General features: G+C 37.1%; 1 protein-coding gene across 1 annotated transcript in view; it reads right to left on the bottom strand.

The window, feature by feature from the left end:
• The window catches only part of LOC115231044 (leucine-rich repeat-containing protein 15), a gene marked incomplete at its 5' end in the record, with an annotated part of 38,413 nt that overhangs the window by 12,805 nt on the left and 12,353 nt on the right, over nt 1–13,255 (bottom strand). Inside the window, 7 exons of the mRNA XM_029801138.2 lie at nt 1,477–1,548; nt 2,838–2,909; nt 3,848–3,919; nt 4,486–4,557; nt 6,782–6,853; nt 11,074–11,145; nt 11,718–11,789. Coding sequence (XP_029656998.1) covers nt 1,477–1,548; nt 2,838–2,909; nt 3,848–3,919; nt 4,486–4,557; nt 6,782–6,853; nt 11,074–11,145; nt 11,718–11,789 — 504 coding nt within the window. The remainder of the gene's footprint in view (nt 1–1,476; nt 1,549–2,837; nt 2,910–3,847; nt 3,920–4,485; nt 4,558–6,781; nt 6,854–11,073; nt 11,146–11,717; nt 11,790–13,255) is intronic.

Raw genomic sequence — 13,255 nt, 5'->3', positions numbered from 1 at the left:
AGGGAATACTCTTTTACTCTTTTAGTTGTTTCAGTCATTTGACTGCGGCCATGCTGGAGCACCGCCTTTAGTCGAGCATATCAACCCCGGGACTTATTCTTTGTAAGCCCAGTACTTATTCTATCGGTCTCTTTTGCCGAACCGCTAAGTAACGGGGACATAAACACACCAGCATCGGTTGTCAAGCAATGCTAGGGGGACAAACACATACATAAATATATACATATATATACGACAGGCTTCTTTCAGTTTCCGTCTACCAAATCCACTCACAAGGCATTGGTCGGCCCGGGGCTATAGCAGAAGACACTTGGCCAAGATGCCACGCAGTGGGACTGAACCCGGAAACGTGTGGCTGGTTAGCAAGCTACTTACCACACAGCCACTCCTAGGTTTTTGGAATAATGCTTTACGGATAGAATCTGTCAGTGCATATTTGGAAGGGAAGAGAGAAGAGATGAAAAATACAGCGATGAACGACTGGAATGATTAGAAAGTGTAAAAGGAAGGAAGTGGAGGAGGAGAGTATAATTAAAAGAAACATTGCAAAGAAATACGAAGGAGAAGAACAATGGCGGCGACGTGATTATGATAAAGAGGGGGGAAGAAGCAGACGAAGGAGAAGAGCAGGAGTAGGTAGAAGAAGAAGAAAAAGAAGAAGAAAAAGAAGAAGAAGAAGAAGAAGAAGAAGAAGAAGGATGAGGAGGAGGAGGGGAGAAGGGGAGGAGGAGGGGGAGGAGGAGGTGAAGGGGAGGAAGAAGAAGGAGGGGAAGAAGAAGAAGAAGAATAAGAAGAAGTAGAGGAAAGAAGACGAAGAAGAAGAAAAAGGAGGATGATATGAAGAAGAAGAAGAAGAAGAGGGGGAGGAAGGGAGGAAGAAGAAGGGGAAGAAGAAGAAGAAGAAGAAGAGGAGGAGGGGAAGAAGAAGAAAAAGAAGAAGAAGAAGAAGAAGTAGAGGAAAGAAGACGAAGAAGAAGAAAAAGGAGGATGATATGAAGAAGAAGAAGAGGAAGGAAGGGAGGAAGAAGAAGGGGAAGAAGAAGAAGAAGAAGAAGAAGAAGAAGAAGAAGATATGAGTAGCAGGAAGTAGAAAATGGAATGTAGGAGAAAAGAATATTTATGAAGCAGTATAGGAAATGAGGAGCATAAATAAAACAAATATAAATAAAACAAATATAAATAAAACAAATATAAATGAAACAAATATGATGCGAATCATAAGAAGCAAAAGCAGGTGAGAGGCCACAGAAGAGAAATGTGATGATCATAAAGAACAAGTAATGGAAGTGGAAGAAGGAAAATGAAGATTTCAAGAATGGGAGGCACTAATTATATTAGCGAAACACACACACAATTACGCATACACATATACACACACTGAGACGAAGAAAAGACAAGAGGAAAATGTGGAAGGCAAAAGATATTTAAAAAATCTTTATGTTATGAAATGTTTTCAATCAGAATGATCCAACTTACAATTGTCCTACGTAGGGAAGATTTGGGCTGATTTCTGTTTCAATATTCATGATATTATTATGACTCAGGCTTCTGTAACATAAACGTCAGTTGATAAGACATTGGATTGAGAAGATTTTTGAGAAAATAATATAAGAAGAAGAGGAGGAGGTGGAGGAGGAGGGTGGAAGAAGAAGAAGAAGAAGAGAAGGAGGAGGAGGATAGGAGGAATAAGAAGAAGAAGAGGAGGAGGAGGAGGAGGAGGAGGGGAGGAAGAGGATTATGATTAAAATTGTATAGTCATGAAAATATCAAAGGCATCCATCAGTGAGTTTCTAAGTGTGTCATCATCTTAAAAATGTCCATTATTTAATTTATCTGGACTTTGGATTGTATTTTACCTGTAACTTTTGCAATGTAGATTATACGTTAAGCACTAACTTTTGAAGATAACATATATGTGAAAGCAGGACAGACAGATGAGATGGCGGGAGAAGACAAGGAAATCAGATGTAGGAGAAAAGGAAGCGGTAAAAGAGGAAGGTGGTGGTAGTGGTATTGGTGGTTGCGGTGATGGTGGTCGTGAAGGTTGTAGTGGTCGTGGTGGTGGTCGTGATGGTGATGGTAGAAAAAGAATAAGAGAACCGAAGGAAGCAGTATAAGAAGAAAGAGAAAACGAAAAGAAGCAAGAGTATATGTAAGAGGAAAGGAAACGATGCGGAAGAATAAGAAAATATGGAAGCCTAAAAGGGAAATGATTAAGAGGAGGAGAAAGTGGTGTCGAAGTGAATAGAATTAGAAGTAGAGAAATTTGAGGTGAAAAGAAGGAGAAAAGAAAGAGAATAGAAGATAACCTAGATGAAGAAGTAGGAGAATAAAACGGGGATGGAGTGACCCAGGAGGAATAGAAGTGAAATAGAAAGTGAATGCGAAAACGAAGACGAAAAGGAAGAGGAAGATAAACGTAGGAAAGCAGATGTAGAAAACGGATATGATGATGCTGATGATGACGACGACGATGATGATGATGATAATTAAGAATACAAACTAGAGAAAAGAGCTATATAAGAAGAGGAAATTGTAGCAGAAGAACAGAAAATGGAAGGGGGGGAAGACGAGGATGAGAATTACAAACGAAAAGAAATAAATGTAAAAATGTAGAAAAAGAAGGAAAAAACGAGGAAGTAAAAGAAGAAGAGGGAAAAATAGAAGCACGAGTAGTAACTGAAAATAAAAATGAAGAAGGAAATGAATTCATATGGAAGAAGAAGATATACACCTGACAAACAAAATAGGGGCGGATGAGGGGAAAGTAAGAAGGAAAGAAAGGCATTTGATGTCGAGAAATATGGCGTCGATGAAATAGTCTCAACAATACTTACAGTGTAATTATACTGGGAACGTTTTGGAAGGTCCCTTTCTTAATACTCGAGATATTATTGTGATCCAGATATCTGTAACATTAAAGTGACTCCATAAGAAATTGCACGCAGCAGTTTTGTGATAAAGATCAAATATTATGGATAAACAATTTCGGTGTAAAATTTTGTGTACAAAGTACTCGTGGTAAATATTGACATTCACAGCAGTTCCAGTGTGTAAACTTAAAAGATGTCAAATGAATCCACCAATCAAGTGTTTCGAAAAGTTTGAAAAACTCAATTATCTTAATTAGTTTCAGGATTGTGGATTATATTATTTTCTCTTTCGAATATATTATCAGAATTTAATTAGGGAGGCACGACAGATAAGTATGCCTGGGGTTACACAATGCCTCTTCTTTTCTGATCTCCAGTCTCACACGGCCTGTGGGGATGTGCAACAACTGAGTCGTATTGAGCAGAGACATTTCCCAGAAAATGTGAGCTGACGCGGTGATTGGGTGTTTTGTAATTATGCATTATTCATAGATGTCTGTGTATACATGTATAAAGGCAATGAGCGCTGGTAATGAAAATAATAATAACGACGACAACAACAACAACAACAATAATGATAATAATAATAACTTCTGCAATAGGAACAAGGCCTGAAATTTGGGAGGGAGGAGGTATGTCGATTGTATCGACAGCTGATGATGATGATGATGATGATGATGCTGATGATGATGAAGATGAAGATGATGACGACGACGACGATGCTGATGATGATAAAGATGATGATGATGATGATGATGATGATGATGATGACGATGATGATGGTGATGATGATGAAAGGAAAATAATGAAGAAGAGGAGAAGAAGAATACCAAAATGTAATAGTTACAAAGACACAGTTTCCGTCACATTATACATGCAAAGTGGAAAGAAGCGACTGAATGAAAAGGGAAGATATTTTGTATTTGGAGATATTCTATCAATGTGACAGTATCAACAAGACTGATCCAACTTACAGCATATTCAATCTGGGAAGATTCTGGAAAGCCCCTTCTTCGATATATGTGATATTATTAAGATTCAGATATCTGTAACATGAAAATGAAATTTGAAAGAGTATAAAGCAGATTTGTGATAAAATATTAGATATTAGATAAATAGCGGTGCCCCAGCTTGGCCACCGTTCATGAGCTGACACTAGATCAAATCAAATCAATTATGCCTAAGCAATTAGGTTTGAAATAAGATATTTTAAATATTACGAATATAAAGTTTTGCCTGAAAAAGACACTGCAATATGGGAGGTCATGCTTTCATGTATTGAGCAGTGATATTTCTCTGAAACACTGTTGTATCAAACTATTTTGATTATTTGAAATTTTACTTAATGCCTAAGAATTTGTATGAGCATATTTGGAATGGAAAGAGGAAGAAGAAAGTTAAACGACAATAAATTAGAATAATTTGAAAAGGAAAACAAAGAAGCAGTACAGGATGGAAATTAAAAGAAATTTTGCAAAAAGAATTAAGTAATGACAGGCATACACCTGCATACACAGACACAGGAGTAAGAGTGGTAGAGATTTTGGGGGGAAACATTTAATATTTAGAAGTATTTCGTTGATGAAATATCAACAAGGCTGATGCAACTTACAGAAAAATAATATAGGATAGGTCTTGAAAGGTTCCTCTTTCAATATTCGTGATATTATTTTCACTCAGATCTCTGTAACATAAATATGGATTCATTAGAAATTGTATGGAGCCGAAATTTGACAAGATATTAATTATTATGGTTAAACAATCAGGTTTGACATAAAATATACAATTTTGTGGAATTGTAATCAATATTGATATTAATAAAACTCCAGTGCATGTATGCAATTGGGTACTCTTGAAACTATATATTGTATCCGTTAATTATGTATTTCTAGTAAGTCCATTATTTAAATATTTTGTTTAATTTTTCTTTTCGATTATATTTTACCTGTAATTTTTATAATGTAGATTATTTATGGACAACTATTTTACAAAGACGCTATCTATTGGGAAGCAGGACTGGTAGAATATGTTTGATTTCAGAACCACCATGCATTTTTCTGATATTTAGTTCCACATGGATTGTGGTGATGTATAACAATATCTTAAAGGTTGTGTCGGTCATACTCCTGATGTTGTGTAATTTTTTAGCAATGACATTTCCCAGGAAACTTGGTGTAAAAATCTTTGGGGATGTTTTGAAATTATTCTTTATGTATATGTACCTGTATATACATATATGGAGAAGAAGGAAAGAGGAAGAAAGAACGATGTAATACATTAAAGGCTGAGAATATTAAGAAGAAGAAAAGAAAGAAACAAACAAACAGTCAAAAGATAAAGTGGAAGGACAGGAAGTAGAGTTGGAAGAGCTGACCGGGGAGGAAGACAAGAACAACAAGAATATGAAGGTGATAGAAAGGGAGAAGAGGGTACATAAATGAGAGGGTTGTGAAGAATAATAAAAGGAAGTAGTAGTAGTAGTAGTAGTAGTAGTAGTAGTAGTTGTTGTAGTAGTAGTAGTAGTAGTAGTAGTAGCAGTGGTGCTGGTGCTAAAAATTAGAATCAGAGAAGGTAAAAGAAGCAGTAGAAGAAGAAATAAAAAGAAAAGGGAAATGAGAGTCAGTGTAGCAAAAGGGGAAGGTTATAAGCAGAAGAGGAGAACATGATGTACATTAAGGGTAGAAGACCAATAGGAAGAAAGAGGTGATGAGAGAGGTGGAAGTAGGAAAAAGAAGTCACGGTCGATAGCATGTCGAATGAATTGAAGCGGATGTTCAAGAAGAAGAGAGAAAGAAGGAAAATAAGTAGGAGGTAAGTGAGACGAAGAAGTTGGAGGAAGAAAACGGGGATAAAAAAAAGACTACAAAATATAGAAGAAAAGAAAAAGAAACTGAAGAAGGACAAAGTGAGAATGGATGGAAAGGAAGAAAACGATCATGAAAATACGGAAGTAAAAGGAAGAATGACAAGAACAACAACAATATAAAGAGCAACCAAAAAAGAGAAGGAAAAATAAAACTAAAAAGAAAAGGAAAAATAAAAACATGAAAAAGAAAAACGACGAAAATAGGCGCAGGAGTGGCTGTGTGGTAAGTAGCTTGCTTACCAGCCACATGGTTCCGGGTTCAGTCTCACTGCGTGGCATCTTGGGCAAGTGTCTTCTACTATAGCCCCGGGCCGACCAAAGCCTTGTGAGTGGATTTGGTAGACGGAAACTGAAAGAAGCCTGTCGTATATATGTATATATATATATATATGTGTGTGTATGTATATGCGTGTGTATATGCGTGTGTATGTATATGCGTGTGTATATGCGTCTGTGTTTGTCCGACCAACACCGCTTGACAACCGATGCTGGTGTGTTTACGTCCCCGTAACTTAGCGGTTCGGTAAAAGTGACCGATAGAATAAGTACTGGGCTTACAAAGAATAAGTCCTGGGGTCGATTTGCTCGACTAAAAAGGCGGTGCTCCAGCATGGCCGCAGTCAAATGACTGAAACAAGTAAAAGAGTAAAGAGAGACGAAGAAAACAAGATGATGAGGATAATGAGGTTGAAGAGGAGGTTGGTGATGATGAAGAGGAGGAGGAGGAGTTTCATGGAGAATGAGAGAATGTGAAGGAAGAGAAGAGAGTGAGGAATAAGAGGAACAGGATGAAAAAAATTGAAATTAATACGATGAATAAGCAGAAAGAGAGAGAGAGAGAGAGAGAGAGAGAGAGAAGTAAAAGTAGGTGGAAGGAAGGAAGATGGGGAAAAGAAGAGTAAGTACTAACAGCTAAAAGAGAAGATGAACATGGACTGAAAGCTGTTGAGACAAAGACATAGACGCGCAGAGAGAAAATGAAATGGAGACGTTTACGGTTTAGAGACATCAATGAAAGAATAACAAGACTGATTCGACTTACAAATCATTCAAATTGGTGAGGTTTTGGAAAGTTCCTCCTCCAATGTCCGTGATTCTATTCTGGTTCAGATGTCTGTATTTCATAAGGAATTGTATAAAGCAGATATGCGTTAAAATATTAACTAGATCTAAGCTATTAGGTTTCAAATAAAATATAAAACTGATGGATGGAAGCACTCCGTCGGTTACGACGACGAGGGTTCCGGTTGATCCGAATCAACGGAACAGCCTGCTCGTGAAATTAACGTGTAAGTGGCTGAGCACTCCACAGACACATGTACCCTTAACGTAGTTCTCGGGGATATTCAGCGTGACACAAGAGAGTGACAAGGCCGGCCCCTTCGAAATACAGGTACAACAGAAACAGGAAGTAAGAGTGAGAGAAAGTTGTGGTGAAAGAGTACAGCAGAGATCACCACCATCCCCTGCCGGAGCCTCGTGGAGCTTTTAGGTGTTTTCGCTCAATAAACACTCACAACGCCCGGTCTGGGAATCGAAACCGCGATCCTACGACCGCGAGTCCGCTGCCCTAACCACTGGGCCATTGCGCCTCCACTATAAAACTGATATTGCAACGAGTATTGATATTAATAGAATTCCAATGCGCGATAACATGTAAACCTGAAAATGTCAATTGTAACCACAAATTAGGTGATCCTGATTTTCCCATATTTTTTGAAAGCTTCATTCAATTAAATTTTGTGGCTTATGAATTTTATATAGGCCCTGCCCTATTTAACATTGTCCCGAGGGAGATCAAAGAGGAAAAGGATCCCATCAACTTTAAACGGAGTCTGGATGGATTCCTTCAAAGAATACCAGATAAGCCACCCATAATTGGATACAACCCACCCAACAAGAACTCACTACTTGAACAAAACTTGACTCAAACAGGATTCGAATAATCCTATCAGGTGGTGCTATTAAGTTAGACATGGCCTGGACCAATCTTTGGTCGAAACATATCTAAGTTTATCTAAGTATATAATTACTGTATTGAATAATCTAACTGCAAGTTTTCTAATGTAGAATATTTATCAGGTTCTATTTTATAAAGACAATATTTATTGGGGAGGCTGGACATATAGATTATATCGAATGTACAAAATTATTCTTTTTTATATTTAGTTTCACACAGATAGGCGCAGGAGTGGCTGTGTGGTAAGTAGCTTCCTAACAAACCACATGGTTCCAGGTTCAGTCCCACTGCGTGGCATCTTGGGCAAGTGTCTTCTGCTATTGCCCCGGGCCGACCAATGCCTTGTGAGTGGATTTGGTAGACGGAAACTGAAAGAAGCCCGTCGTATATATGTATATATGTATATATATAAGTGTGTGTGTATATGTTTGTGTATCTGTGTTTGTCCCCCTAGCATTGCTTGACAACCGATGCTGGTGTGTTTACGTCCCCGTCACTTAGCGGTTCGGCAAAAAAGACCGATAGAATAAGTACTGGGCTTACAAAGAATAAGTCCCGGGGTCGATTTGCTCGACTAAAGGCGGTGCTCCAGCATGGCCGCAGTCAAATGATTGAAACAAGTAAAAGAGTTAAAGAGAGAGAGATTGTGGCTGTGTAACAAAATTTACGGATTTGTGGCTGTCATACTTCCAGTGATATACTATGAATTGGGCAGTGGTATTTTTCCGGCCATTCTGAAGCAATGAACTGTTTGGCTGCTTTGTAATTTATGCTTCATAGTTTATGTGGTAAGAAGCTTGCTTCCCAACCACGTGGTTCCAAGATCTCTGCCAGATCTAGACGGAAACTGAAAGAGGCTCGTAGTATATATATATATATATATATATATATATATATATATATATATATATATATATACTACGAGCCTCTTTCAGTTTATATATATATATATATATATATATATATATATATATATATATATAATATATATATATATATATATATATATATATATATATATATATATATATGTATGTATGTATATATATGTATGTGTGTGTGTATGTGTGTATATATATGTTTGTGTGTGTGTGTCTCCAATACCGCTTGGCAACTGGTGTTGGTGTGTTTATGTTCACATGACTTAGCAATTAGGTAAAAAGCGATTGAATAAGTACTAGGCATAAAAATCCAGAGATCGATTTCTTCAACTAAAACCCTTCAAGGAGGTGCCCCAGTATGGCCACAGTCAAACAACTGGAATAAGCAAAAGAATAAAAGAATATGTGTGTGTATATGCATACACACATATACGTGTATATGTGTGTATATATATATATATACATACACACACATATATGGTGATTGTGGTGACCCCCTTCGGTCAGACACTGACCATGGGTTTGCACCTAGAGAGTTACCCTGTAAGGCACAATTCTGGGCAAGGTTGTTTTATGGAAGACCAGCAGTCGCCCATGCATACCAGCCTCCCCTCTCCACGTCACCGATATTGTCCAAGGGAAAGGCAAAGGGGCCGATGCAGCTTGGCACCAGTGCAACTCATTTCTAAGGCTGAGTGAACTGGAGCAACGTGAAATAAAGTGTCTTGCTCAAGAACACAACACGCAGCCCGGTCCGGGATTCGAGCTCACAACCTCACGATCGTAAGCTCGACGCTCTAACCACTGAGCCACGCGACATTAGTGTGTACACGAAGAAAAATGTGAAAGAAGATGGAAAAGAAAGCAATAAGAAGTGAAAAGCATAAAAGAATGAGAAGATGAACGGCAAGAATAAAAATGAGAAGGAAAGATGTGAGGAGGGAGAGAAGAAGAAAGATGTGAGGAGGGAGAGAAGAAGAAGAAAGATGTGGAAATGGAAGAAATAGGTGTTTTGGAAGTATGTTTTATATGCTTTTATTAGGTGGTCAAGTATGAAAATTTGTAGAAAAGAAAAAAGTTTGCTAATGTTTTGTAAAAACAAGGAATAGTTTTATTCATCAAAGTATGCACCCATATTGTCAATACACTTTTGCCATTTCAGTGGTAGCTTGCTTTACAGCATCGTCGGAATTAAATTTTTTTCCTATCAAAAAGTTATCCAAATTCTGGAAGAAGTGGTAGTCAGTGGAGACAAGATCAGATGAGTATGGTGGGCGATGGAGAACTTCCAACTCAAACTCCTGTAGTTTCACCAGTATCATTTTTGCGACGTGTCGTCTGGCGTTGTCTTGCAATAAAATAGGAGTGGATCTGTTGACTAATCTAGGCTGTTTTTTGTAAGTTTCTACATAATTTGGTCTAGTTGACTGCAATTTACTTCGGCCGTGATTGATGAGCCAGGTTTAATGAAATCATAATGGATCACACCTGCGCCAGACCACCAAACACACACCATCAGCTTCTTTTGATGAATTTTGCATTTTGGACTGTGTTTTGGTAGTTCGTCGTTGTCCAACCGTTGTGCTGGATGTTTACGGTTGTTGTATTGGATCCACTTTTCCTCACATGCTACAATTCGATTTTAAAAAATGATTCATTTTTGTGATGAGAATTAGCATAATGCAAGCTTCTAAACGTTGCTGCTTTTGATTTTCATTGAGTTCATGTGGGACCCACTTATCCAAATTTTTCACTTTACCGATTTGCACGAGGTGAGTCAATACTGTTTGCTTGCTAACACCAAACAACAACGATAATTCACGAACACTTTGAGATGGATCTGATTCGACTGTGGCTTTCTGTTCGTCATTATCCACTTTTTTTTCTAGTCGACCGCGTTGCTCATTTGTGAGGACGAAGTTACCAGAACGAAATTTTGGAACTCAATTTGATACTGTCTGCTGTGTAATAATATTAGAATGAAATACTCCATTAATATTCCGAGCTGTCTATGATGCTGTGTTTCCAAGAAAGAACCCATATTTCAAAACTGTACGAATTTCCGACTTATCCATCTTTAAACAAAATTAGCAAAAAACGATTTATAAATACTTTATAAAGCACAAAATGAGCTAGAAAAAAGAAATATATGTATCAGCTTCCTAACGAAAAATAGCGATTGTCAAAATATAGTAATGGCGCAAAATGAACAGCTGTCAAAGTTTATTATATACCTTACTACAAATTTCATACTTGACGATCTAATACATATATATATGTTGGAGAGAAAGAGAGCTGCTGTTTCTGTTACTGCTGCACCTGTTGCTGTTGATGATGACGATGGTGATGAAGAGCAAAAGAACAAGAACTGTAAATAGTAGAGACAGACCCACACATGCTTACATAGATACAAAACGCAGAGAGACTGAAGTAGCAGAAAGCATTTAATATCTAGAAATATATCGTCAATGAAACAAGACCGATCTAACTTACAAAAACCGCAAATTGGTAAGGTCTTGAAAGGTTCCGTTTTCAATATTTGAGATTTTATTATTACCCAGAATTCTGTAAGATAAAGTTTTACGTAGAGCAGATTCGTGATAAAATATCAAATATTATAGATAAATAATTAGGTTACAAAAATATGATCTTAAGTGACAATGTAATGGAACTCAATATTAATTGAATTCCAGTGCGAGGACACTAATGTGTATTCCTGAAAATGCCAATTGCAATGAAAAATTATGTGCTTCTGATTCTCTTATAACTTTTAATATTAAATAGCTTTTTTAATATTTTTGCTTGTGGACATTATTCGTTACCGTATTGAATAATTTCATGTAATTTCATAAAGAGAGAATTTATTTGAGAGGCAGGACGTCGGATGTAGAAAATTTGTTTTAGATTAGTTTCAGATGGATTGTGGTGGTGCGTAACACTTTTTACATAGATGTGTTTGTCATTCACCTGATTATTTAAGATATATTCAGCAAATATAATTTCCCAGGAGAGGCTGTGTGGTAAGTAGCTGGCTTACACAACCGCATTAAAAAGGCTTACATAGAGACAAAGTAGAGAAGGGAGGGAGAGGAGGAGAAGAAGAAGAAAATATTTAATATCTGAAATCGTCAACTTACAAATACACTAAATTGGTGAGGTTTTCGAATGTGCCTTGTTCAATTTTCATGATTTTGTTATCATTCAGGTATCTATAACACGAAAGTGACTCAATATGGAATTGCATGGAGCAGATTTTAGATATTAGGACTAAGTAATTTTGCTGAAAACAACATATAAAATTATATGATATTGTATTGGAAATAGATATCAATATAATTCCAATGCGTGGGTACTGACGTGTACATTTGGAAATGTTTGCTGTGACGACAATGTGTGTTTTTGAATCTCCCATAGTTTTTTTTTAAAGTTGCATATGTTTTGTTAATTTTTTGTCTTACTCATATCATATGTTATTACACTGAATCATTAACCTGTAATTTTATAGACACAATATCTATTTGGGAGGCAGAACACAAAGAACATCAAATGGGCAAAATTATTTTATGTTTAATTTTAGATGGATTGTGGTGAAATGCAGCACAATTTACGTTGCAATACCTGTCAACTCTGGTGATTTATGATGTATTCAACAAGGATAATTTCTAAGACAACTTGCAACAAAATTTATTTGTGTGTTTTGGAATTATGCTTCCTGCATGATTTTAATGTGTACAGGCGTGGCTGTGTTTTAAGAAGCTTGCTTCCCGACCATATGGTTCTAGAATTAGTCACATGATCTGGCACCTTGGACAAGTGTCGCCTATTATAGCTTCGGGTCGACCAAGGCCTTGTGAGTGGATTTTGTAGATGGAAACTGAAAGAAGCGTTCCATGTATTCATATATATATGTATATATATATATATATATATATATATATATATATATATATATGTATGTATTTATATGTATATGTATGTATATATATATATATATGTATATATATATATATATATATGTGTGTGTGTGTGTGTGTGTGTGGTGTGTGTGTGTGTGTGTGTGTGTGTGTGTGTGAGTGTATAGGTGAATGTGTAGCTGTGCGGTAATAAGCTTGTTTCCCAACCACATGGTTCTGGGTTCAGTCCCACTGTGTGACACCTTGAGCAAGTGTCTTCTACTATAGCCTCGGGCCGACCAAAGACTTGTGAGTGGGTTTAGTAGACGGAAACTGAAAGAAGCCCGTCGTACATATGTATATATATATATTTGTGTGTCTGTGTTTCTCACCCCCCCCCCCAACATCACTTGACAACCGATGCTGATGTGTTTACGTCCCCGTCACTTAGCGGTTCGGCAAAAGAGACCGACAGAATAAGTACTAGGTTTACAAAGAATAAGTCCCGGGGTCGATTTGATCGACTAAAGGCGGTGCTCCAGCATGGCCGCAGTCAAATGACTGAAACAAGTAAAAGAGTAAAAAGAGAGACTACCTGCAGCAAAACCTAATTGGGTGCTTTGGAATTGTGATTCATGTCTATGTATTAGTACTTAGATATATTGGGGGAGAATAGGGAGTGGATGTAAAGAAGAAAAATAAGAGAATGCGGTTGGTAATATGAACAAGGAGAATACAAAAATACAAAAGAGAGATATGAAGTGGAAGATGAAGAAACGGGA

The sequence above is a fragment of the Octopus sinensis genome, unplaced genomic scaffold (assembly GCF_006345805.1).
Source record: "Octopus sinensis unplaced genomic scaffold, ASM634580v1 Contig17260, whole genome shotgun sequence".
Taxonomy (NCBI): domain Eukaryota; kingdom Metazoa; phylum Mollusca; class Cephalopoda; order Octopoda; family Octopodidae; genus Octopus; species Octopus sinensis.
The sequence above is the reverse complement of the archived record's forward strand: the minus strand, read 5'-3'. Positions and strand labels throughout refer to the sequence as shown.